This window comes from Fomitiporia mediterranea, assembly GCF_000271605.1.
Source record: "Fomitiporia mediterranea MF3/22 unplaced genomic scaffold FOMMEscaffold_2, whole genome shotgun sequence".
Taxonomy (NCBI): domain Eukaryota; kingdom Fungi; phylum Basidiomycota; class Agaricomycetes; order Hymenochaetales; family Hymenochaetaceae; genus Fomitiporia; species Fomitiporia mediterranea.
The window spans coordinates 1,579,482-1,601,691 of NW_006760387.1; the positions used below are offsets into that span (position 1 = coordinate 1,579,482).

Below are 22,210 nucleotides of genomic sequence, written 5' to 3' on the forward strand. Positions count from 1 at the left end.
ATAACGAACGGCACAAAAGGAAACAGCTCTGATTACGGGGTGCGAAGAGTAGAATACGATGTTATTGATGCCATTTGGTCTTCCCGCGAGGAGTTCCACAAGCTGAACACGCTAGATAATTGGGAAGGTTATCGCCGTAGCGCGTCGCGACGCGTCAGACGATCATTCATTCTTGGTTGGTGAGAACAATATCACGTACAGAGTGCATACTAAACAGGACCATCCAGTAGTATCAGTCGAGGATGCTGGATGCTTAGTTGTTGTATCTGGTTTTGCTTGTGATCCCAACGTCCTTCCGCCTGTTAACCCTAATGCTTCTTTCATCCGTGTTGTCATTTCGTCTCGAGCAATCCGACCCTGGAAGGACCAGCTGTTCGTTGTAGAGGTGGGGAGCTACGTAAACGTTTAGCAGGTCGATCATCATCATGACCAGGAGGTCGCGGCTTGACCGGGTTAGATGTCGAAGGAATACCACAGGCGTCTTCATCATCGAAATCTCAATGGCATCAAGCACCTTTTCAAGGTCACCGTCGTTGGAATCGGTCGAAGATTTTTTGTTGGTTGAATTCAGACAGGAAATCGACCATGAATCGCTGAAAACGATTTAGCTTGTTAATCTGGATCGAACTGCGCATTGTCTGTCTACGACTGTCATCCGTTTCTCAAGGCTCAAATGCGTGCTCATCGTCTTGAGTGGGTTCGTTGTCCTCGGACTTCAGTTCGGAAGAGCCTTTAAATATAAGTATGTTGATTTATAGCAAATATGCAGTACAGAGAGAAACGTGCGCGGATTTACCTTTTTAGTGCTTCTAACCTTCTTCTCGCGCGGGCTCGAATATATCACAGAGAACATCAGTAAGAGATCTGTAGAAGACGAATCACTATTACACACCTCCCTACCTGTTTCCCCAATCCAGTCCCTCTTGCCTTTGCCTCTTCATCACTTATATCGGCATTGAGAGCTCGTCCCTCTCCTGTGAACGCACACCTTGCTTTTACTCTAGTACCAGGTTTGCGTCGCTTCTCGACTTACGCGGCGGCGCCTGTATGATTTGATGTCCTTGCAACACGTCCTTGTATGCGTCTTCTTCCGAGAAATTTGGGACGTGAGAGGTTTGTGCACCTCCACACTGGGAGCATAAATGTTAAAGCAGCGCATATCAGTAGAAATTGTATGGCTTACAACATAAGTATTCTAGTAGATCGTAATCTTCGATGCCTTGACCACCAACCCGTACCGAATTGTTCCGCTTGACTAATGACCTAGAAAAGAATTAGCGAATGGGAGCCGATATTTCTTAGGACGTACCATCGCCGAAATACCCTTTGTCTTGAACATGTGCCTACGTGCGTCACACATTGTGCTATCCATGCAGTGCTCCGCCTCACGCATCTGCGCATTCTGATTGGAGCAGCATACGTTCTTCCATGGCTTGGGGAAAAATTTGCTGCTTTCGCCTCTATCGTCGACGCTAACATATTATTGCTCATGGAAGTCTATATGAGTGGAGAATGACACTATATGCATTGTATCAGCTAATGCTATATACAGGTATTCTGGGTTCTGTTTTGACTGTCAGAAGACAAGGAAAGACACCTGCAGGACAGATAATGGCAGAATATTGGGTTATCATCATGTGTCTCTTACAACTTTGTACTTGTGTTACCCACCCCTAACAACCTCTTAGTCAGGCCCTTTGCTACATTTTCCCTTTCTGCCTGGACCCTTTGGCTTCAAGTGTCAGGGGTTGTAGTTCTTGGCCCTGGAAATATTCAGAGCTTACCCTACATGATTGTGGTTGGATTTCATACATTGAGCATTGGATTCTTGCTCACAAGTGTTGTCAAGGTTCTACTTTTAGCACGTGGGATTAGCAGCATTCTTGTTCTTCTTATTACAGTGCTTTACCAATGTGAGGAGGTCAATCAAGAAGTGAGCACTGTTATGAGAGAGACAATGTGGTATGTACTAGACAGTATTAGAATGCTAGTGGAGAAAAAGATGTTCAGATTGATGTGGTGTGATCAGTAGTCAATACAGGTGTTCACGTACGTACAGTATAACGGTACAGCAAAAGTCATTTTAAGGAAATAACGAAGGGCGTACAAGGGAATAGCCTTGAATACAGGATGGGAAGGGTAATATGCGATGTTATTGATGCCATTCGGTCTCTCCGCGAGGAGTTCCACAAGCTGAACACGCTAGGTGATTGGGAAGGTTATCTCTGTAGCGCGTCGCGACGCGTCAGACGATCATTCATTCTTGGTTGGTGAGAACAATATCACGTACAGTGTGCATATTAAACAGGACCACCCAGTGGTATCAGCATTCACAGGCCTGTCCTTGGAGGACGTTGGATGCTTGGTTGTTGTATCTGATTTTACTTGTGACGGTGATCCCAACGTCCTTCCACCTGTTAATCCCAACGCTTCTTTCTTCCGAGTTGTCATTTCGTCTTGTGCGATCCGACCGAATCTGATTGCATTGCTTGGTGACTTTGTGGGTCGGGAAGGCCCGGCTGTTCGTTGCGGAGGTGGAGAACTACGTAAACGTTTTGTAGGCCGTTTATTATCGGGACTAGGAGGTCGCGGCATAATCGGGTTGGACATCGAAGGAATGTCGCAAGTGGCTTCATCATCGGAAATATCGATGGCATCGAGCACTTTTCGATTAGGAGCTTGAGGCATGACCGGGTTGGATGTCGAAGGAATATCGCAAGCGTCTTCATCATCATCGGAAACCTCAATGGCATCAAGTACCTTTTTAAGGTCGCCGTCGTTAGAATCGGTCGAGTCTTTTGGTCGGCTGAATTCAGAGAGGAAATCCTTCATGAATTGCTGGGAACTATTAAGTTCGCCATCCTTGATCGAGCTTCGCATTGTCTGTCTACGACTGTCGTCCGTCTCCGTGGGTTCGAAGGCGTGCTCGTCGTATTCCGAGTCGCTCTCTGTGACGCTTTCTTCATCGAGAGTGGGTTTGTTGTCCTCGGGTTTCACTTCAGACAGGGATTTAGATATACATTGGTCAACAAGAATATTTATCAGAGATGGGACGCCAGCATATATTTACTTTTGAGAGCCTTCAACCTTCTTTCAGCGGCTAACGCTCGTTCCTCGCGGGCGCGTTTACTAAATATACCACAGAAAGACTTGATCAGATATATGTATATACAGAAGGTGAATCGCTATTACACACCTTCCTGCCTGTTTCCTAAATCCAGTCCCTCTTGCCCTGGCCTTTCCATCACTTATATCCGCGTTCAGAGCCTGGCCCTCGCCTTTGAACGCACCCCTTGCCTTTACTCTAGTACCAGGTTTGCGTCGTTTCTCGACTTGCGCGCCTGTATGGTTTGATGGACCCGCGACGCGTCGATGCATGCGTCTTCTTCCGAGGGATTTGGGACGTGAGCGAGTTTGCGCGCCTCCGCACTGAGATCATGGCTATTGAAGTAGTGTGCAGCGATAGAAAAGATTAGACTTACGACGTATTCGGGTAGATCGTAATCTTCAACACCCTGGCCACCGACCCGTACAGAATCCGAGACTCTTGTTCCGCTTGACCAGTAGCCTAGAAAAGAATTAGCCAGTAAAAGTTGTTGTCCTTCGAGACGTACCATCGCCGAAATACCCTTTGTCTTGCAAAGCTCTGACTTCCCATCGTAGTTGAGTCCACAGTCTCTGGAACTCACGACCATGGTTCATATGCTAAGTACCATAGGTTTAAGCAAGTTGTAATCAAGTAACGTAGTGAACTCACGGACCTTTATGTGCGCAAGCTGAAGGCGTAGATTCAGCGCGTGAACTTGGGCTCAAAGGGAATAATAGCATCCTGACCTCATGACAGAGTGTACTTAAGAGCCATGGAATAGAAACGAAGGTCCCATCAGGTCGCCTCAGGACGAGTTCTGTATTCTCATTAGAAACTGAATTGTATAAGAAAATAATATATAGTCGACCAACCGACTGTCTCGCCATTGTTCCAGTTGCGTCCTGCGAACACTCGGTTATACTCATACTTAATTCATGTATCAAAATCACCTTTCTGTATCCGCAATTGGAGAACACTAACCTACGTACCTCTTCGAAACTATTAACTGCGAAGCCATGGCCTTTCATGATGGGTCTAACCTGAGCGGCAAGAGCACGGAGGAGCTGACGGGCATCTTCCTGTGAGTAAGGCTCCGGGATCTCCGGTGCTGGTAAGGCGGTTATAAAATTTATGTGTTTGTTGGGGTTTGTCTCGCGTTCGTTCAGGCGTAGGTGGACCATAGTCAATTAATCGGTTGAGTCGGTAAAGCCCTAGGCCTAGGATAGAGGGAGAAAGACGCGGACGCGTGATTTCCAAGTGCAGCAGCGCGCCGCGGCGAATCTTGGAACAAGCACGGATTTAGATAGCACTGGCTCGCCGCAAACCCGCCAAGTTGCGGCCATTTCGCACCTTCTCTTCTTACCACCATCTGCACAACTAACGATGTCCAGAGTTAAGCAAAAGATCGCTGTGCTGACGTCCGGTGGCGACAGTGCTGGCATGAACGCTGTCGTGCGTGCCGTTGTTAAATATGGGATTATTCGGTGCGTTTTTTTCGGGTTATTGGATGCACTGTGATATCGCTCATATGCTTTCCTGTTTCCGTGTAGGGGTTGCGAGACGTACGTCGTCAGAGAAGGATACGAAGGCCTTGTCCGTGGCAACCTCGATGCACCGAAACGCAAGGTCGTTTTCAATTCAGCCAATAACGCTGTTGATACAGCAGATCTTGTCGACGACAAGCTCATCAACAACCTTCGGTTTGGTGATGGTCGTTTGCTCAGAGAAGGAGAAGGAGATGCTATTGACCGTCCGGGAGGCAGAAGCTTAAAGGGTCGCTATATCATTCGAGTTGGATGGGACGATGTTCGTGGCTGGTTTGCTGAGGTGCGCATTCCTCGTGTAGATACATGTAATAAATGCCCATTTACGTTTGGCTACAGGGTGGAACCCTGATCGGTACTGCACGTTCACAAGCGTTCCGCACGAGAGAAGGACGCTTGGCCGCAGCGCTCAACCTAATCACCGAAGGCATCGACTCACTAGTTGTATGCGGTGGCGACGGCTCTCTCACCGGTGCAGACGTCTTCAGATCCGAATGGCCCAGCTTCGTCACCGAGCTTCGCACATCCAACCAAATAACAGAGGAACAAGCCCAACGACACGCTCACTTAAAGATCGTCGGTACAGTCGGCTCAATTGACAACGACATGTCCATGACGGACATCACTATCGGTGCTTTCACCGCACTTCATCGTATTTGCGAGGCGATTGATAACATTAATACCACGGCATTTTCGCATTCTCGTGCGTTTGTTGTGGAAGTTATGGGCCGCCACTGTGGGTGGCTTGCGTTGATGGCGGGTGTGAGCGCTGGTGCGGATTTTATTTTTATTCCTGAGAGGCCGCCACAGGCGGACCCTTGGGAGGATGATATGTGCAAGAGTATTCAGAGTGTGAGCTATATAAATTTGTTTTGTGCATCTTTTGTATCTCATTTGGTTATGACTATCACAGCACCGAGAAGTTGGTAAACGCAAGACAATCGTAATCGTCGCAGAAGGCGCTCACGACGCGAACCTCAACCCCATTCGCGCGGAGTACGTCAAGGAAGTGTTGACTGAAAGGTTGGGGCTCGATACCCGAGTTACCTGCTTGGGGCACACTCAACGCGGTGGACGGCCCTGTGCGTATGATCGTATTCTGGTTCGTGTTTCAATCTTGTTTTGTGCGCAACTCAATGCTGATGCGCATATAGCCAACTATGCAAGGTGTTGAAGCGGTAGATGCGCTTCTTGAGGCGACCCCGGATACACCTTCGTATATGATTGGAATTCATGAGAATAAGATTCATCGTGTTCCGTTGATGGAGGCCGTTGCTCAGGTGCGTTTGTGTCATTGTGGAGTGTTATGTACTCGGATACTAAGTAATTGGCATTAGACTCGAGCTGTCGCGACTGCTATCGGCGAGAAGGACTTCGAAAAGGCGATGTCCTATCGCGATCCTGAATTCTGTGAGGCTCTGGAAGGCTTTGTAGCTGTCTCTGCTCTCGACTTCTCTAGGAAGCTGCCAAAGGATCAGGTACGTTCGCTTTATTCGTCCGAATGCATTCGCTGATTTGTTCCCAGAGAATGCGTGTAGCAATCATACAGTGAGTTTTATGCTAATAAATTTATGAACAGTGTCTAATCGTACTCCAGTATGGGTGCCCCAGCAGGTGGAATGAACGCCGCAACCCGTGCAGCTACACGCTACTGTCTCCGTCGGGGCCACAAACCACTCGCAATCTACAACGGTTTCCGAGGTCTCCTCGACGACAACATCGAAGAACTCTCCTGGCTACGCGTCGACAACTGGATGACGCGGGGTGGTTCCGAACTCGGAACAAACCGTACACTACCAGACATCGACCTCGGAGCCGTAGCTTCACAATTCCAAAAACATCGATTCGACGCGTTCTTCCTTATTGGTGGGTTCGAAGCTTTTCGCTCCTTACAAATTCTTGATGCAGCGAGGTCTCTGTACCCGGCGTTCCATATTCCGATGGTTTGTGTACCTGCGACGATAAGCAATAACGTACCTGTTACGGAGTTTAGTTTGGGGAGTGATACGAGTTTGAACGCGCTTGTGGATGCTTGTGATGCGATCAAGCAGAGTGCGAGTGCCAGTAGGAATAGGGTTTTTGTGGTTGAGACTCAGGGTGGGAAGTGTGGGTATATTGCTACTATGGGTGCGCTTGCTGTGCGTATATCGTTTCCTTTTAAACTTTTGGGGTGTGAAGGAGGAGTTGTTGACTTATTTTTTTGTTTTCGATTGAAGGTTGGTGCGGTCTGTTTCTACACGCCTGAAGACGGGATTACGCTTGATGGACTGCGAAAGGACGTCGAGTTCTTGAAGCTCCGGTACAGCCTCGACGAGAAAGGGAAAGCAGAGGGTCGGATTATCATGAGGTATGAGTCTCTCCTCACCAACTCGCTCACTCAATCAACTCCAACCTATCTTCCCGAAAAACACAGGAACGAACAAGCCTCAAACGTCTTCACAACCGACTTCATCCAAAAAATGCTCCAAGAAGAAGGCGGAGCACTCTTCGACTCCCGTCTCGCCTCATTGGGACACACCCTCCAAGGCGGCATCCCCTCCCCAATGGACCGCGCCCGTGCCGTCCGACTCTCCCTAAAATGCATGGCTTTCCTCGAACATCACCACGACTCCATTCGTTCTCAGCCAGAGTTGAAGAGGAAAGCACCAGATGGAAGTGCAGCAGTGATTACGATTCAGAGTTCTAATGTCGAGTTTACACCTGTGAAGGATATGATTGCACATGCGGATATGAAGAATAGACGAGGGAAGAGTTCGTGGTGGGAGGAGTTGAAGCCTATGGTTGCTATGCTTGGGGGACGGACTGCGCTTGTTGATGATGGAAATGGAGATGGGAAGACGAAGGGTTAATTGGTGTCGAAAGGTCGACTTTTAGAAGGGAATGAATGAATGAATGGCTAACTTCTGATTTTTTCACTGAGTAGATGATAGAAAATATGATATGTACAGTATGAATAGCCCCCCAGCTCTGTTGGTAATAATCACTGACCTACAATGACTGCAAACAACATTACTGTATTGGTCAATTACGAGCATCTACATAAGTTGTGTACGTACAAAGCAAAGTGAAAGGGTATGCATAACAATGTAGACAGCTAGCTTAACAGCATTACCGTAAAGGAGGAAAGAGAGAGAAAGCAGCGGAATGTAAATACAAATTAAGCATAATCTAAACCTGACTCTACATTAAAACACACGACGTCTTGCGCTTCATCTTTTGCGGACGCTGGCCCTGATTCTGTCTCGAATTCGGATTCGTATCTGGACTTGGTGACATCCCGTATTGATCAGGGTATTGCCCTGCATAACGAGGATCGTATTGCTGTTGTTGCTGTTGTTGAGCGTGTTGTTGTTGTTCCATGTAATGTGCATAACGTGGGTCGCGTGGGTCAAAGGGAGGTTGTTGCTGATTTTGATTTTGGTTTCGATTTTGGTTAGGGTTTTGCTGCTGTTGGGCAGCCCGACGTTGTTCTCGCTGTGCATAGATTGCTTGTGCGCGGGCGTCTTCTTCTGCTTGTAGCTGTTGGGCGAGTGCTTGGCTGGACGGTATTGATGATACATCAGCATAAGCAAATTATAGAGGATGGGCGAAAAGTCTATTTGCGAGACTGCGACTCACTCTGCAGGATCGAATTCAGCGTATTGACCTGGGTCAATCATGGTCGCTCCAGCGAAATCGCCACCGACAGGGTTAGATCGACGGAATTCGGAATCGACGAAGGATGATGCGCCACCATCGACGTCTTCGAGACGTTCCCAGACGACGGTGGGCTCGTTGTGGAAGACATAGTCAGTGACGAGATTGTATAGAGCGTGGTCTTGATCTCCCTCTGGAGGAGTTGAGGACGAACTAGTTTGAGGGGAGAAAGGGTCAGTGGACGGTTGGGATGATGACGAGCTTGGTGGTAGGATGGCGCGTCGGTGCAAGACGGAGAGGTGGGAGTTGCGGAAGAGCGCGACGAGTGTGCCGGGCTTGATAGACGAAGCGAGGGTGAAGAGACCTGGTCGAGATGGGATCATCGTGAGTGGAAGTCCACGTATTCCAGCCGCGAATAAAGCGTACCATGATATGTTAGTTGAGAGCTGGTAGAATCCAAGAAGTTCCGAACGACAAGAGCTAAAAATCATAGACATTATTAAGTAAGAAAAAACAATACAGACTGATAGCAACGCTCACCATCTTCAATCTTCTTCCTGTCCGCAGCAGACAGATAATCGCTTACATGTGCATGATTTGTCGACGGACCTGGTGAGCTCGGACCTGGGGCATACTCGTCAACGACAAGCTGGCCTTTTGCAAGCGTATCCGCCTCGACAATGAGGTTGACAGATGTGTCGTAGTCCTCCGTGGAGGATAGAACATGGTACTCCGGACTTGTAGGATCGGCGAGCCACCCGTGCACGAGTGGAATCCCTACTTGCTCGAAAAGCTTCAGTGCGCCATTGTCACCCGCAGGTCTGAATGCGGTTGGAGATGTGAAGAGTGGGTTAAGATCCATGCCCTCTGAACGAATGCATCAAATAGTGAGGCATGTGGATCGTGAATATATTATGCTTGAACCACGTACTCTGAGTTAACGGCATCATTGATAGCGCCGCAGAAACGTCTACATCGGGGGAAGCATGCAGCAAATACTCGCCGACGATCTGTGCGAGAATGTCATACGACACTGCCGTGCGCTCTGGCGGGAGAATCTCTATGTCGCCACGCAGAATGAGAATATTGCCTAGGCATCCTTGCTCACGTCAGACTTCTGAGCGGACACACATACGGAAACAGAGTAGCCTTACATATCGCAATAAAGGAACATGGCCTGCATGTGGATGTTACAGTGCATCAGACATCAGCAGATCGAGAAGAACGAGTGAATGACGGCTCCGAGACGTACCCATTATAATTCTGCGTAACTATCTTCTTTGGTCGACCGTTGAAAGTAATTTGCTTGAGGAACCAAATGCCCTCGCGAGAGTCCTGAAGCGCCTTATTATTCGCCGCCTTCGCCCGCTCCAGTTCCGCTTGATCTATTTCCTGCTGCTGCGGAACAGCACTATTTTGTTGTGGCATATTCGGTGTTGTGGATTCTTGTTGTCGATCCGCAGGCACGGATTCAGGATTGGGAATTACGGGTTGTACGTCGGTCGTCATTTCTCTCTAGCTGGGTAGCGGAAGAGGGGATTGTGAAGAGTATCAAGTGAATAGTGTAGAGTAAAAGTGCGTTGTCGCCTTAGAACATCATTGCAGTCGGAGATTGACTAACAGTGCAACACTAATGGCTTTCCAGTGCGCGTGTCCATATTTAGTAATTGTTTCTCGCATATTAGCATCATTTTTGCTGAGCACAATGCACATGTTCTTGTTTATCTCCTGTCGACGCTTATCTCAACTTCAAATAGTGTGTCGTCAGTACAGGAAGAATAACGCACGTTCTAATTTTCTAGTGTTTTTGGTGGCAGGTTTATATAAAGTCTTTTTGCTTCAAGGAAAAGCTGATCAGTGATAGTGTGTGCAAGACACGACGACCTTGCGCTTTCTTTTCTTCAGAGTGATTGCAGAGTCCTGTAATGCCATAGTCTCGTAATTTGTTAATTCTTGTGTCAGGATTATTTTTTGCACCAATACGCAGCCCGTTTGTGCAGACGAGCCCTTAACAATGCAAAGAATCTGCTGCAACATTTATAGAGCGAAAGAGAAAGTTAGTCTGGTTAATACTTTGCAAGCGTGCATCCTGACCATTGGATATTTCCTGGATATCGATAGGTAGATCAGCATTGCAGTTTAACCTATCTATCCGGAATAGATCGCATGGTGAGTTAAGGAGCAAAGTATGCAAAGTCACACTTATGGTCTGTATAAACCCTTTCGCCTGCTCTAAGCAACGACGACTATTCTTCCAAAACAGATATCCCAGAAGCGCTTCATAAAACCAGGTGCTGACATAAATACTATACCTATGTCACGACAGTGGACAAAACTCGATTCAGGCTCTGACGATGAGGCAACGCGGCCAATACTGTCAAAAGACTCTAAGTCTCGCCAAGACAAGACGAAGTTATCGTTGCGTTCCCATCTTGACGATCGAAAGGAGCGAAAGTTGTCTAAGGCATTTGATGAGAAGTACCAGGCCGAATTTCACCCCCTGTATCTTCAAGTGCAGTCAGCGCTACACAGGCTACAACAGAGGAAAAATTATGAGGACCAAATCTGGAACACGCTCGAGAATGGCTCTTCGATACTTCCATGCGAAGACCAGGTCAAAGAATATAACCACTCTTGTAAAGAACTCGAAAAAGAAAAGAAAGATTTGGATTCTATTAGACGCCAAAGCTTTGACCGATTGTCCTGGACAAGCCCAGAATGGGACTTCAGGAACAGTGAACAGGGTATAGATGATAATATGAACACATTCTGTAAAGAATTCAATCTAGATAATAATACTGCCAAAGATACTGGTGAAGAACTTCACAGTGGTCAAATTCTTGATACCCAAATTAGACTGTACTATAAATTTATTCTCAAGTCCTGGGAGGAGAGGGAGATTGATAAACTTGCAAAGTTGCTTCATTATATAGAACTGGCAAGAGACAGTCAATATTTTATTCACTATGATACTTATTGGGAATACAGTTATAAACAAAATATCCAAGAGTATCCAAAAATGACTGCAGATATTAAGAAGAGGGTTGAAGATGAAAGAAGCTCAAAAAAGACTGAAAATAATGAGAGAATACTAATAGATGCTGTAAAACAATTAAAACAAGTGGAAGAAAAGGTTAATACTGAAGAAAGGCTAATAAAGAATCTTTTTGAAAAGTATTACACAAATAGGAAATATGCTTTAGATAATATTAATGCTTTATGTGCTGAGAGGAAAATATCTGAAAAATCAGATAAAGATAGTACTAGTCAAGTTCAGAATGTAACAGTGCTGAAAAGTTCAAAATCAGGCAGTCAATCAAAGAAACCATCAGAGAAGAGGTCTTCTAAGAGTGGAAGTTTATTTAGTCCTTCAAGACGTTCTCACAGATCAAGCAAACATTAGAAGTTAGGCAGACAATATGTAAGTACTTATATATATTTGACATACTCTTTCCAGCATTAAGTAACTTAAGATGTACTGATTATGCAGTACATATTTAGTTATCAGGATGAAGAGAATAATAAAGGAGCACCTGTAAAGAAGAGAAATAGATACAAAGTATTACTGTAAACCTGTAATGCTACAGCAATTAAATCATTACTATGCTTACCCTCCAAAGTTTGCACTCTTGGATGACACAGAATTCCATATTACTGTGCAAAGTGATAAAGGAAAGTATAGCTGGAATAATCAATTCTCTAATAATAAAGGCCATGAGAATGTATGAAATTGTGAGATCATCATAACAAAGTACACGTGTGTTCTAGTCAACTCTAGTAGTACCCCTCCTTTCGCTCCTTCCACTCTGGTCCCTGAAGTCCTAGTACGGGATCTTCTTTCCTCTTGTATAAGGAAAAGAAAACAAGTTTTAGGGGGAGAGCTCGGAATGATGGAAGTACACGGAGATCCCTCGTAACCCTTGATATACGTAGCTGTCATATGGAGAAACGATACTACCTAACATAAGTCCGCGGTGGCGTTGTTTAGTTAAGAATAGCCCAAGAAGTCAAAGGACTTAGGAGTGTGTAACCGGCGGAATACTAGTGTAATAGTAATAGTGGGGTAATTTACTAATTTGTATCAGGGAGAGAGGTCTAGACTCGAAGATCCAGCGTGTCCCCCTCCCCCAGAATATTAATCGTTTTCATATTGTGGAGATTACTATTCGTGTGTATGTTTGCACCGGATGTTCAGAGCCACAAGCTTCATTTAATCATTATTGTATAAGCGACGTCATACATACGTTCATTTCACTCTCGTTTCGTCTCCTTGTCTCCTTTTCATACATAGCATTTCCATACGTGGATACCAGTGGAATCAATACTATGACTACGTAGCGCTCTATCGAGCTGGTATTAATATTGTTTACAAGACCCAATATCGAGGATCTTCAATGTTGTAACTATGAGCGCCTTGACGTTAATATTAAAAATTTACTCTGACATTGAGGTTGTACCTTTTTAACCTTCTAGACAACGAACGGCGAAACTGTTTCATGTAAATGAAACACACACGAGTACACACACTTCAATACTAGTATCTCGAAAAGGTCTATCACCCTTAAGCCGACTTTCTCGGAGTTAATACTGCTGTAATATTGTGGCTCTCCCCAGATCTGCATAAATCCATCCGGTTCTGAGTGTCAATATCACAATGAAATTTCTGATTATTATTTTTTGGGGTTCACGCTGAGTCCTGTCTCCCATTTATAATACAAATACAGTTGGGTAAAAGAACTTTTTCCCCCCTTTTCCCCTAACGGGAAGAGCATGGAACAGAACGTTTTCGATAGTTTCGATAGCAAGGGCATATGCACGTGCATAACAAAGGCGACATACGGATCATGCGCGAGGTAAGATGTCAAAAAAGGAAAGCAAAAGGAGGTAGCAAAGCATGAAAGACGTAAGAAGTCAAAATGAGGACAATGGAAGACGGAAGAAAATGAAAAGCCAAAGTAAAAGGCGAGTGACACAGACGCCCGCCGTATAGCGATATTGATATCTTACAAGAAGCAGGTAAAAAGAAGAATAAAGAAGACGTGATGCTAAAAAATGCGGACAAGGGAAGCGAGGAGAGGAATACGAATTTCGGGATGTATGAGTAGCTGGGAGTGGTGACAACAGTAACGAAACAGACCAAAAAAAAAAAAACCGAAACCAGAAGAGAGCCAAGCAGGACAAAATGAGTCATCAAGAAAAAATATCATGAATATACCACATGTAGACGCAATAGTCCCTGTCCGTGGGTAGATATAAAGCAAACGACGAGAAGAGAGAATGGGAAAAAAATAAGTCGGAGGGTCGGCGGTAATGTAAATCGCGTAAGGAAAGAGGGAAGGGTGAGTCCAGGGAGTACACGTCCAACTGGATTTTACAAGACCGAGCTTTCGAGGCTCGGCTGAAGAGAGGGATGGCTCACGCGTGGGCTTTCGTGAAGACGAGCTCGCACATCCCATCTGGTCGGCACTCAATCCCGCACATCATTGTTCGTCCGCAAAGATAGTCTACCCGCCTCACGCCTGCGTCCCATTCGCTTTGCCTACCCGATCTCTCGCATCTTTTCGAGTACGCCTCGGCAATGCGGCGTTGTGCATTTGAGCCTGATCCAAGCGCATCCCATTCTCGGCGAGAGACTGGTTCTCGAAGAGTAGAGTAGACAGCGTGAAGAACGTCGAGGTTCGTGAGTGCTGTATGTGCCGGGTCTGTTGTACCAATGCTGACAGCATTAATAACCCAATCGCGCGGAAGAGGAACTGGCATGCTAGAACTTGATGCAGGGAGAGAAAGTCTGAGTGACGGCACAAATGGACGGGTGGCGGGAAGAGCCAGTGTATGTGCCGGTACTGGCTGAGGTGGTGCTCGCGAACGGCGTGTAAGGGATGCTAAGAGGGATGTAGGTGGTGGAGCGAGAATATTGTCATGGGACGGAGCACGTGTAACGTCGTAGAGAATAGCAGGAGACCCGTTATTCGACGCAAGCTGGCGATGAATCTTCAGGGAAGGGGCGAATGTCGTACCTGAAGGTGGTCCCTGCCAGGTTGAACGGCGTACTGCGTTGGGTCGTGTCATGGAGTGTGCAGAGGTGTCTCGGTGGGAAGATGAAGAAGAGACGCGTGAGCGCGACTGCTCCCGTCCCCGAGAATGGTGACTGGAATTGGAGCCTGCTGTAGCAATATTTGCAGGCACTACGTTGGGGAATTCCGGATGGCGACCAACTGTGTACACCGGAAGTGACGTGTAAATGTCAGGGGAGTAGGTAAAAATAATAGTATTAAAATTTGTTTTTCACACCGCACAAAGGGAAATGTTCACGCACCAGAACCATGCCGGCTGTGCGACCTTGCGAGCTCATAGTCGCGTTCATATGCGGGGTCACGGTGATGAGTACTTGCAGACCTCCGGTGAGGCGGGCGAACGTGTCGCGGTTCAGAATAGGCGGAGCCGAGCGGAACGGCTATGGGACCTGCGAGGCTCCTACTGCGTGCGCGAGAGAAAGACGCGTCGGAGGCGAAGTGCTCTGCGGGAAGTCGGCGCGACTGAGTGAGCATTTTTGCGTTGAGATTAGACTTAAGTTGTTAGCGCAGTGATAAAAGTCGTGTCGTGTCGGAGTGGGTGGGTGTGTTATGTATAATACAATGAGGGCGTCGGCCAAAGTGGGATGAATGGGAGGCCGTTAGGCGGGGGTTGATACCGCTTGTGTTGGCGAAAGAGATAAGTTGAGCGCCAGACGACGGGCGACGGGAGGGATATGAAGAGGGGTGCATGGTGAACTTGATAGCAGGTTTATATAAGGGAGAGCTGAGAGCGAGGAGGAGCAGACGAGAGAAAGAGAGTTGTGTGTGTGGCGTCGATCCCCGATTATGGCAGGCACCCCAATTAGGAGCACTGCACGTGGCGAGGTCTCGAATCAATCACATTCCAGACTCATCGCGTATTATGTAACACTCCTATCGCCATGTTGTCGGCAGCCAGACAGGAGGACCTCAGCACTTCGTCATCCCTCGCTTCCCCTTCGGACTTTGCGCTCCCCGTACATACAGCCATACAGCCCGCCCCTGGCAAAACGTGGGGGCATCTCCAACAGCTCGTCTGCCCCAATTCACTCTTTTGTCCAGAATCAAAACTCGAGTCGAAGTCAAATACACTTCCAGTCCGGCGCGCTCCATCTCGCTATATAATTACCTATCATGCCGTACATGCTTCCCGTATGTAACTATATGTAAATGCAGATGTAACTCTACCTCTCTTACGCCCGTGGTCCTCCGTGGGTACCATCCGCTCAGGCTATGACGGCAACGCGCAAACGCACCGTTCACTTGCTGACTCAACCGAATTCCATCTCCCTCGCGAAGTCGAAGAAGCGAAGATGGATGAAAGAAAAAGCCAGCGAGGTCGCCATCCCATAACGAGAATGCGGACGTCCCGGCCCTATTCCTATTCTCTCCATTGACTTCGCGAGTCCATATGCGCAAACCCCATCCCCCTTTATCTGCTCTATCTTTGCCTCTATCCCATTTCCGATGACTGAACAGACTGCGGGAGTGACGTCGTCAGTGCAAACTCGCGTTCTCACCACTAATACATCGAAGGCTTCTTTATTCATCTTGTCAGGGCCACCTCCCTTAGCAATCTTTTTTCGGTCTCTCTCGGCCCAAGTCATGAATGGCGGGCAGCAACGAGAGCACTGGTTGGACAGCCCAGTTTCATTTCCGAACCCGACGCGTTTCAACGCGGCACTCAAATACTATTCTCGGTCTTAAGCTTCTCTTCCTTTCCTGCATCAAGTCAAAAGTCACTTTGCTCCATTTGTGATATCGACTGAATAGTACACGAACTCGTGTTTTGCTATACGGATAGCTTCGTGCACGGTCGGCGGCGACGTGCTAGAACATTGATTGATTGCAACGATATGACCAGTGACCGCATGCCATTATTAAACGCTCAAGCTTCTTTTTTGCTATGATGACTCAATCTCGCACGCACACCGCACCCACTTTTGTTATCCATTTCACCGCATCCGCTTGTGTCTGCAAAAAAAAAACAAGGCGATGAATCCACGGAGATGTAAAAGAGAACAGTGTTGCCAAACTACATTCACGCGTCAAATTCATTTACGGCTTGCCACTCCTAACTTGTTCTTGCTTCCGAATCCAAGGACAATTTACGGCAAGCCAAATCGGCGAAAAGAGAATAATCCCCAGCACGTTCCAGAACTAAAGCGCAGTCCAGACCCTCGAGAAGCAACCCCCGACTACGCGCGCTCGCGCCCCTCTCCAACTCAACCGACGGTGAATTCGAATCGCGTAAACGAACTCCGTTGGAAAGATAAATAACCTGGAAAATCCCGGCCACCCGGCCACGTGGGTAAGAGACACGATGCGCCAACCGGCTTGCAGGCATTCGAAACTTCCGATCCAAAGACTTGAATGTGGCATCTAACGGCGAATGCGGGGGGCGCGCTGCTTTTTCAATATTCATCAGGCACACGAGCAGGCTTTCAGAGGCAATGAAATGTCCTCCGGCTTTGAGAGCGAGGTAAACCCAACACTTCAGATTTCAGTGGCACCCTGTTCCTGTCCAAGCATTGCATGCAAGGAGACGTAGCACGTACGTACAACCTGACGCGTTGCACCATGCGCGCGCACGTCCCCCACATTCGGAGAAAGACGGATTTAGACCACCAGAGACGTCTTTCTGACATATTCTGACATACTTCTTTCTATAGTGATCCAAGCGATCGAGCAGCTAGTTGCTCAAACCCGGACGCTACACCATATGCAGTGTAGAGTATCTTCGCAAGGCCTTGGCCGAGAACATGAGCATGTGCAAGGCAACAAACGAGCCACAAGCCTGGAACTTTGCGGAACAGAAGCCGCCCACCGAACAGAACGTAGACAGGGTCGTAGGCATCCTGTACAGCGTGTGTCGTAAGTCAATGAATTGAAATAGACGCTAAAGTGCGAAATGACGCTCGAAACATGTACTTGTGGCTGATGTCGAGCTCCACGGATCCATAATTGTCCTAATTTAGTAGTGAGACTGAAGCAGGAGGACAAGACCTCATTGAGGCAAAAATAACGAAGGTCGGATGTAGCACTAGCACCTCCGATTTCTATCGAAACAGTCGTCGGGTTCAGCAAGTGAAGGAAGACCGGTTATTGTTGAATCCGTCCGACCAGAGGTCCACGCTCAGTCCAACGTCTTCGATCGTTCGCGGGAAGAATCCACACGCGGTCTTCAATGTGTTGATAAGATTGTGGGGCAGCACAGCAAAGTGTCCAGACGGCTGCTTCTGAGGGCCGAACGAGACGGGATTCTGATCTCCATTGCACATGAACAAGCAATAGTGATGTAGTAGAGCTCGTTCCATGCCTTCATTATGTGCTTCATTTGTCCATTTCATGGAAGTGAATACAGTTTCAGAAATAGACGTAGCATCATAGATGATGTCGAAGAGAGCTTCTTAAGCATCCTATGAGAGCATTAGCGGGAGAACTAGCATACGTACCGTAGTGCCTTGAAGCCCTACAGAGAACATAATCGCATATTGCTATTTAAAGCTGCGAAAGAGACACAGAAGCTGCTGTCAGCGATCGGGGGTGTTTCCTAACCGAGTAACTTCGCAGCACTGATTTCCCAAGAAGTTGTTTGTGGCTGATAGGGGACTGCTCTACACGAATTCCGAGTAGAGAGTTTAGCCTGTAGATCAAATACGAAGTAAACAATCAGAGGCACACTGATCTTGACACCTTCGTAAGCTAGGAATATCTTTAAGACGCAAGAATAGACTACAACACGTTGCAGGATTTTGAAATCGAGGGTCTAGGATTGTGAAGCATGCTTATGCACGTAAAGCGTCAGCTACGACGCAAAGTTGAGTCATATGCTGCGCTTCGTCAACAAAAGTCGCCTCACTTTGTCTTCGGAAGTGATCATCTGAGCAAAGCATGAAACCAGAGACCCTGTCGATGCCTCGCGACGTAAAGCAAGGGACGTACCCTCAGACAAGCGACCTGATGGACTGGTCAAAACACAATTGCGCACCGTCCAACCAAACCAGTAGGAGGGCTCGGGTACTGCACGTATTATTGGTCCCTGTCCAAACAGAAAGTGAGCGGATTGGACACACATATACCCGTGACCACAAACAAAGCCACGTGCTCACGTATATATCCACCAAAAATCACAATAATTCGGACGCAGTAATAGCTTCCGGCTCTTTAGTTAGCTCGTGCGAGAACGCGCAAGAACGTGGTGCCCCTTATCTCAATTGTCCCCCAGAGAACGTTGACTACGCAGAAAGATGAACCTTAAAGGCATCTAAGCTCATCCCGAACTATATTTTGGCATTAGTAATTGACGCGTAACAGATGAGAAGCAGCACAACCAGTGATCTTGTCAATTCAGATTCGAATCCCCACAGGACGCAGGGAAGTGCACCAGAAGCTCACGGAGTGGGGTCAACCGTCAGTTGCCGTGCAGGCACAGCTTAGGCAACTCATAGATTCACCCGTCCAATCCAGTGAAGCGTGATGTCGAGTTGCAGCTTGCAGAATATGGTCCTGTGTATCAGAAGCCGTTGAGCGCGGATTTCTCGAGAGCACCAGAAATTTTCCTGCCAAACAATATTCGGAAGGAAGCGGGACGAATGTAAGGCATGCCTGGTCTTGTTTTCGCGCACGTTTGCGAGGGCTTGCATCGTGGCGCGCAACAGTACAGCTTTCCCAGCAATGTCCGGGCCTTTTGGATTGACGGCATCAACCATGAACCCACCACGCATGAGACATCGTGAGTTAAATCATGCCTTCGTAGCCTTCTTGTTGCTCACGATAGTCAGCATATGGACTTCTGTGGCACCAAGCTAAGTCAGTTCTCGCTTCATCCAAATTGCGATGCAGGAAGCCAGGGTAAGCCGGTGCGGGCATATTCTGATACGATGTGTCCGAGAGTCGAGGGGTTGCGGTACCGATAAGCATATTAAAAAAACCTCGCACGTCAGAAAAATTGGTTATTGCTCGGATACGTCGCCGATGCTGGTGCGCGTAGTAATGATTAAGTCCCCAGTCTTCCGTTGCGACTTGAAGAGAACAAATAGAATAGACATACATCAACAATCCCCGGTCAGCACGAGGGTTCGTCGCCCAGCCCTTGGTCTATAGACTGCGAAATGAAATGCGATGACGCACTTACACACACACGCCCACACTTATCTTCCGCTTCTCGTGCTTCTCGGATTCCCGTGTTCAAATAGCTTTCCTCGCCAACTCACATCCCTCACCGTGCAATGTATGAATCATCATACGAATTAGATCAAAGGGAGAAACACATGGGCGCGAAAATTTTGTCTGGATGCATAATTGGCTTCAATTGACCCACCTTGGGACACTCGCAGGCGCTTTGAATCCGACGCATCTGCTTCGCGCCATCGTTGCGAAATCTTTCGCTCAGCAGTCTCCCCGAAATAGAATCAAGCACGGCCTCGACCAGGCCCGCGAAGTGAATGCCCTCGACCCAAGACGTCATACTCGGCAAGATAACATAAAGAAGCGGCCAATTCAATGCTTGATGCTGATAGATGCGGGACACAGGCCCGCTTCTACTGGTAAAGCATTCTGCATGCTCGCAAGATTCGAGAAGAAAGTCTGTATGAACCCCTGTTGAGGGCAAGTCCGCGTACTCCGCAAGGATACGAGCTAAGCAGAAGCAAATGCAACGCTCGCTGACCTTGTGCACAGCGCGAGTCAAATGTCATTCACTGACTTTGGACATGGCCGACCGCGTTGTCTGCTTCGCGACAGACTAAGATGCTCTGGGGTTCATATGAGGGGTGCGTGTCTCCGCCAAATGTATGGCTGCACTTCGAAATCGGGTCAGTGCGGTGTGCTCGCTGCCTTACCCGCCTGCACCCGCATTCTTTAATGCTCACAAGCATTCGGGCGTCGCTCTTGCCATAGCGAGCGCAGTCTGGATGCATCGATGCATTGGGGGTACTTTCCCTGCGCGCAAGACGCATGGTGTAGCATATCCGAGGATGGGCGCAACCCTAGGAATACGACGTTGAGGATTCCGAGCGGTTCCCCTGAGATGAAAATGTTATTCAGACGTCTATACTGAGAAGACAAACCAAACTGAGGACAAACCAAACTCTGTGCTGGCACGCCACCATCATGCATATGGGAGAAGATTCGGTATGCATGACAGTGTCCGAGCGAACTGAGGCATGGGTATGTGTACTTGCTTTAGCGACAGAAGATCCTGGCTTCAGATCAAGGACGCATGTATGGCGTACGAGAACCCGGTGGTAGTCGGAAAGCCGTTCAATTGCGCTTGTGTACGTGTACACGGCTCGAGGTACTGGGAAGTCTCTAGAGTTTCTGCAAAAATGGTAAAATCTGCGAAGATCACTGCTCGTTTTCCTTGCTATTGTGCCTTGCTGAGGCAGCAATGTGAGCGTGTCGGAAACTGAATAATGAATGAAGACGGGTTATCAGATTTCATCAAGGACATTTGTTCTCTCCGGAACGAAATAAGCGCAGAAGATGGCGGAAAGAACGGTAGCCGGAAACATAGCAGGGTTAATGAGGAGCCTCTGGGTGAATTCTGGCGATTGAAGGAATGCCACTGAAGATTGACTGATAACGTCTTGATTTGAAACACGTAAATTTTCTATGATAGCTGCGAGGACGCCTCCTTCTGGGCATCGAGGAAAATGACGTGTTCAGACTGCCGCCCGCATTATCTAGGATGCCAATGTCACTGTCAGTGGCGATACTGGGACGCGGTTTTCAAACAATTATTGAATTAATTTAAATGCAAGTCTTTATTTGGTGATCCAGAAACAGAAGTTTAGTCTCACGATTGCTTCCCACACTGGCGTCATCCGTGATTCCCCGGTCACCGTTCAGCACTGTCTCCGCACCGTTCTCGTCGTCGTCCACCAATGTCCACGATGATGAGCACTCGTTTTGTCGGCTTAGCACCGGCCTTAAGGCGTGCGACGTTCAGATCTAGCTTGGGTAAATGGGTGTGTTGGTATTTCGATTACTGAGACTGATAATGCGTGCACCAGCCCGAAACCATGCCCTCCTCTGCAACTCTGTCTTCAAACGGTGAGCGCATCCGATGAGCGGATTCTTCTTATACGAGTTAAATTACCTATATATTTCCAGAGGAGTCCAAATTGAATTTCAGCAACCTGCAAAAGCGAATGATATTCTGAATTCGCAGAGACTCAAGCGACCCTCTAGTCCACACTTCACCATCTACCAACCTCAGCTCACCTGGTACGGATCGATTGCCAACCGCATTACTGGGACAGCTCTCAGCGTCTGTATGTTCCAACTGAACATTCTCGCATTGCACTTTGGATTTCTAATTGCCACTTCTGCCACTGCTTATTCTCGCAGTATTGTACGGTTTCACTATTTCATACGTTGTTTTCCCGCTGGTCGGTGCGCCATTCAGCAGCACAGACGTCATTCAGCTCGTTTCCACGCTCCCTGAGGGTGTTAAATATGCTGGAAAGGCTCTCCTAGCTGCACCATTCGCCTTCCACTCTTGGAACGGTCTCCGTCATCTTGCATGGGATAGCGGTAAATGTGCGTCCAATTCTCTGCTCCACAATACTTCTATATATTACATGGTACTAATATGCCTTTCCGCAGTCCTTACACTGAAAGGTGCTTACGCGACTGGTTATGCAGTTCTGGGGGCGTCTGCCGTCACTACTGTCGCCCTCGTGCTCCTCTGATAGTCTAACTAGCTCGTCATCGGCATACTTTATCACATGTAAAAGAAGCTAGCTTGCAATGTCCAAAATGCCTTTATCTCAGAGATCTTAGTCATGGGCGGGTAAGAAGAGTGGCTCAATAAGAATGCCCCAAGCCCGCAAAGATGTAGCAGCTTCTGTTTCCATTCTTGTCCGTTTCATTCTAATGTTATA

The 22,210-nt window shown here is 47.6% G+C and overlaps 7 protein-coding genes across 7 annotated transcripts; 4 read left to right on the forward strand and 3 right to left on the reverse strand.

The window, feature by feature from the left end:
• Positions 1 to 2,138: 2,138 nt before the first annotated feature.
• Positions 2,139 to 4,269, reverse strand: FOMMEDRAFT_117280 (WLM-domain-containing protein; the record flags this gene model as incomplete). The annotated part of the gene is made up of 10 exons (XM_007262667.1): positions 2,139 to 2,225; positions 2,291 to 2,996; positions 3,071 to 3,129; positions 3,197 to 3,429; positions 3,483 to 3,568; positions 3,615 to 3,705; positions 3,762 to 3,776; positions 3,835 to 3,905; positions 3,961 to 4,015; positions 4,078 to 4,269. The coding sequence occupies 10 exons, from the start codon at positions 4,267 to 4,269 to the stop codon at positions 2,153 to 2,155; spliced, it is 1,581 nt and encodes a 526-aa protein (XP_007262729.1). The 3' UTR covers positions 2,139 to 2,152.
• Positions 4,270 to 4,471: 202 nt separating this feature from the next.
• On the forward strand, positions 4,472 to 7,481 carry FOMMEDRAFT_75740 (6-phosphofructokinase; the record flags this gene model as incomplete). The annotated part of the gene is made up of 10 exons (XM_007262668.1): positions 4,472 to 4,572; positions 4,639 to 4,915; positions 4,972 to 5,484; positions 5,546 to 5,734; positions 5,787 to 5,912; positions 5,970 to 6,110; positions 6,158 to 6,180; positions 6,230 to 6,770; positions 6,849 to 6,979; positions 7,046 to 7,481. The coding sequence occupies 10 exons, from the start codon at positions 4,472 to 4,474 to the stop codon at positions 7,479 to 7,481; spliced, it is 2,478 nt and encodes an 825-aa protein (XP_007262730.1).
• Positions 7,482 to 7,657: 176 nt separating this feature from the next.
• Positions 7,658 to 9,852, reverse strand: FOMMEDRAFT_144501 (uncharacterized protein; the record flags this gene model as incomplete). The annotated part of the gene is made up of 8 exons (XM_007262669.1): positions 9,521 to 9,852; positions 9,423 to 9,445; positions 9,200 to 9,358; positions 8,809 to 9,135; positions 8,695 to 8,748; positions 8,251 to 8,632; positions 7,829 to 8,170; positions 7,658 to 7,667 (listed from the first exon to the last, which is right to left on the reverse strand). The coding sequence occupies exons 1-8, from the start codon at positions 9,775 to 9,777 to the stop codon at positions 7,658 to 7,660; spliced, it is 1,554 nt and encodes a 517-aa protein (XP_007262731.1). The 5' UTR covers positions 9,778 to 9,852.
• A 430-nt stretch (positions 9,853 to 10,282) lies between these two features.
• On the forward strand, positions 10,283 to 11,769 carry FOMMEDRAFT_25739 (uncharacterized protein; the record flags this gene model as incomplete). Its single annotated transcript, XM_007262670.1, has 6 exons — positions 10,283 to 10,324; positions 10,390 to 10,437; positions 10,595 to 11,184; positions 11,257 to 11,401; positions 11,656 to 11,689; positions 11,759 to 11,769. The coding sequence occupies 6 exons, from the start codon at positions 10,283 to 10,285 to the stop codon at positions 11,767 to 11,769; spliced, it is 870 nt and encodes a 289-aa protein (XP_007262732.1).
• Positions 11,770 to 12,954: 1,185 nt separating this feature from the next.
• FOMMEDRAFT_17022 (uncharacterized protein) lies at positions 12,955 to 14,975 on the reverse strand. Its single transcript, XM_007262671.1, has 2 exons — positions 14,585 to 14,975; positions 12,955 to 14,483 (listed from the first exon to the last, which is right to left on the reverse strand). The coding sequence occupies exons 1-2, from the start codon at positions 14,814 to 14,816 to the stop codon at positions 13,684 to 13,686; spliced, it is 1,032 nt and encodes a 343-aa protein (XP_007262733.1). The 5' UTR covers positions 14,817 to 14,975; the 3' UTR covers positions 12,955 to 13,683.
• Positions 14,976 to 18,925: 3,950 nt separating this feature from the next.
• Positions 18,926 to 20,893, forward strand: FOMMEDRAFT_25742 (uncharacterized protein; the record flags this gene model as incomplete). The annotated part of the gene is made up of 8 exons (XM_007262672.1): positions 18,926 to 19,056; positions 19,081 to 19,175; positions 19,216 to 19,304; positions 19,369 to 19,400; positions 19,578 to 19,908; positions 20,370 to 20,492; positions 20,534 to 20,714; positions 20,760 to 20,893. 8 exons carry the CDS (start codon positions 18,926 to 18,928, stop codon positions 20,891 to 20,893), a joined length of 1,116 nt encoding a protein of 371 aa, XP_007262734.1.
• A 304-nt stretch (positions 20,894 to 21,197) lies between these two features.
• Positions 21,198 to 22,096, forward strand: FOMMEDRAFT_138425 (succinate dehydrogenase cytochrome b560 subunit). The gene is made up of 5 exons (XM_007262673.1): positions 21,198 to 21,284; positions 21,338 to 21,377; positions 21,438 to 21,598; positions 21,675 to 21,866; positions 21,933 to 22,096. Exons 1-5 carry the CDS (start codon positions 21,209 to 21,211, stop codon positions 22,016 to 22,018), a joined length of 555 nt encoding a protein of 184 aa, XP_007262735.1. The 5' UTR covers positions 21,198 to 21,208; the 3' UTR covers positions 22,019 to 22,096.
• Positions 22,097 to 22,210: the final 114 nt, after the last annotated feature.

What these genes read in the sequence shown, in the direction of transcription:
- FOMMEDRAFT_17022 (XM_007262671.1), bottom strand. Translation starts at nt 14,816, where the DNA reads ATGCTCACTCAGTCGCGCCGACTTCCCGCAGAGCACTTCGCCTCCGAC. An exon ending in GCACAGCCGGCATGGTTCTG is followed by an intron (nt 14,484 to 14,584) that starts GTGCGTGAACAT and finishes CGGTGTACACAG; the next exon opens with TTGGTCGCCATCCGGAATTC.
- FOMMEDRAFT_138425 (XM_007262673.1), top strand. Translation starts at nt 21,209, where the DNA reads ATGTCCACGATGATGAGCACTCGTTTTGTCGGCTTAGCACCGGCCTTA. An exon ending in TGCAACTCTGTCTTCAAACG is followed by an intron (nt 21,378 to 21,437) that starts GTGAGCGCATCC and finishes ATATATTTCCAG; the next exon opens with AGGAGTCCAAATTGAATTTC. An exon ending in TGGGACAGCTCTCAGCGTCT is followed by an intron (nt 21,599 to 21,674) that starts GTATGTTCCAAC and finishes TTATTCTCGCAG; the next exon opens with TATTGTACGGTTTCACTATT.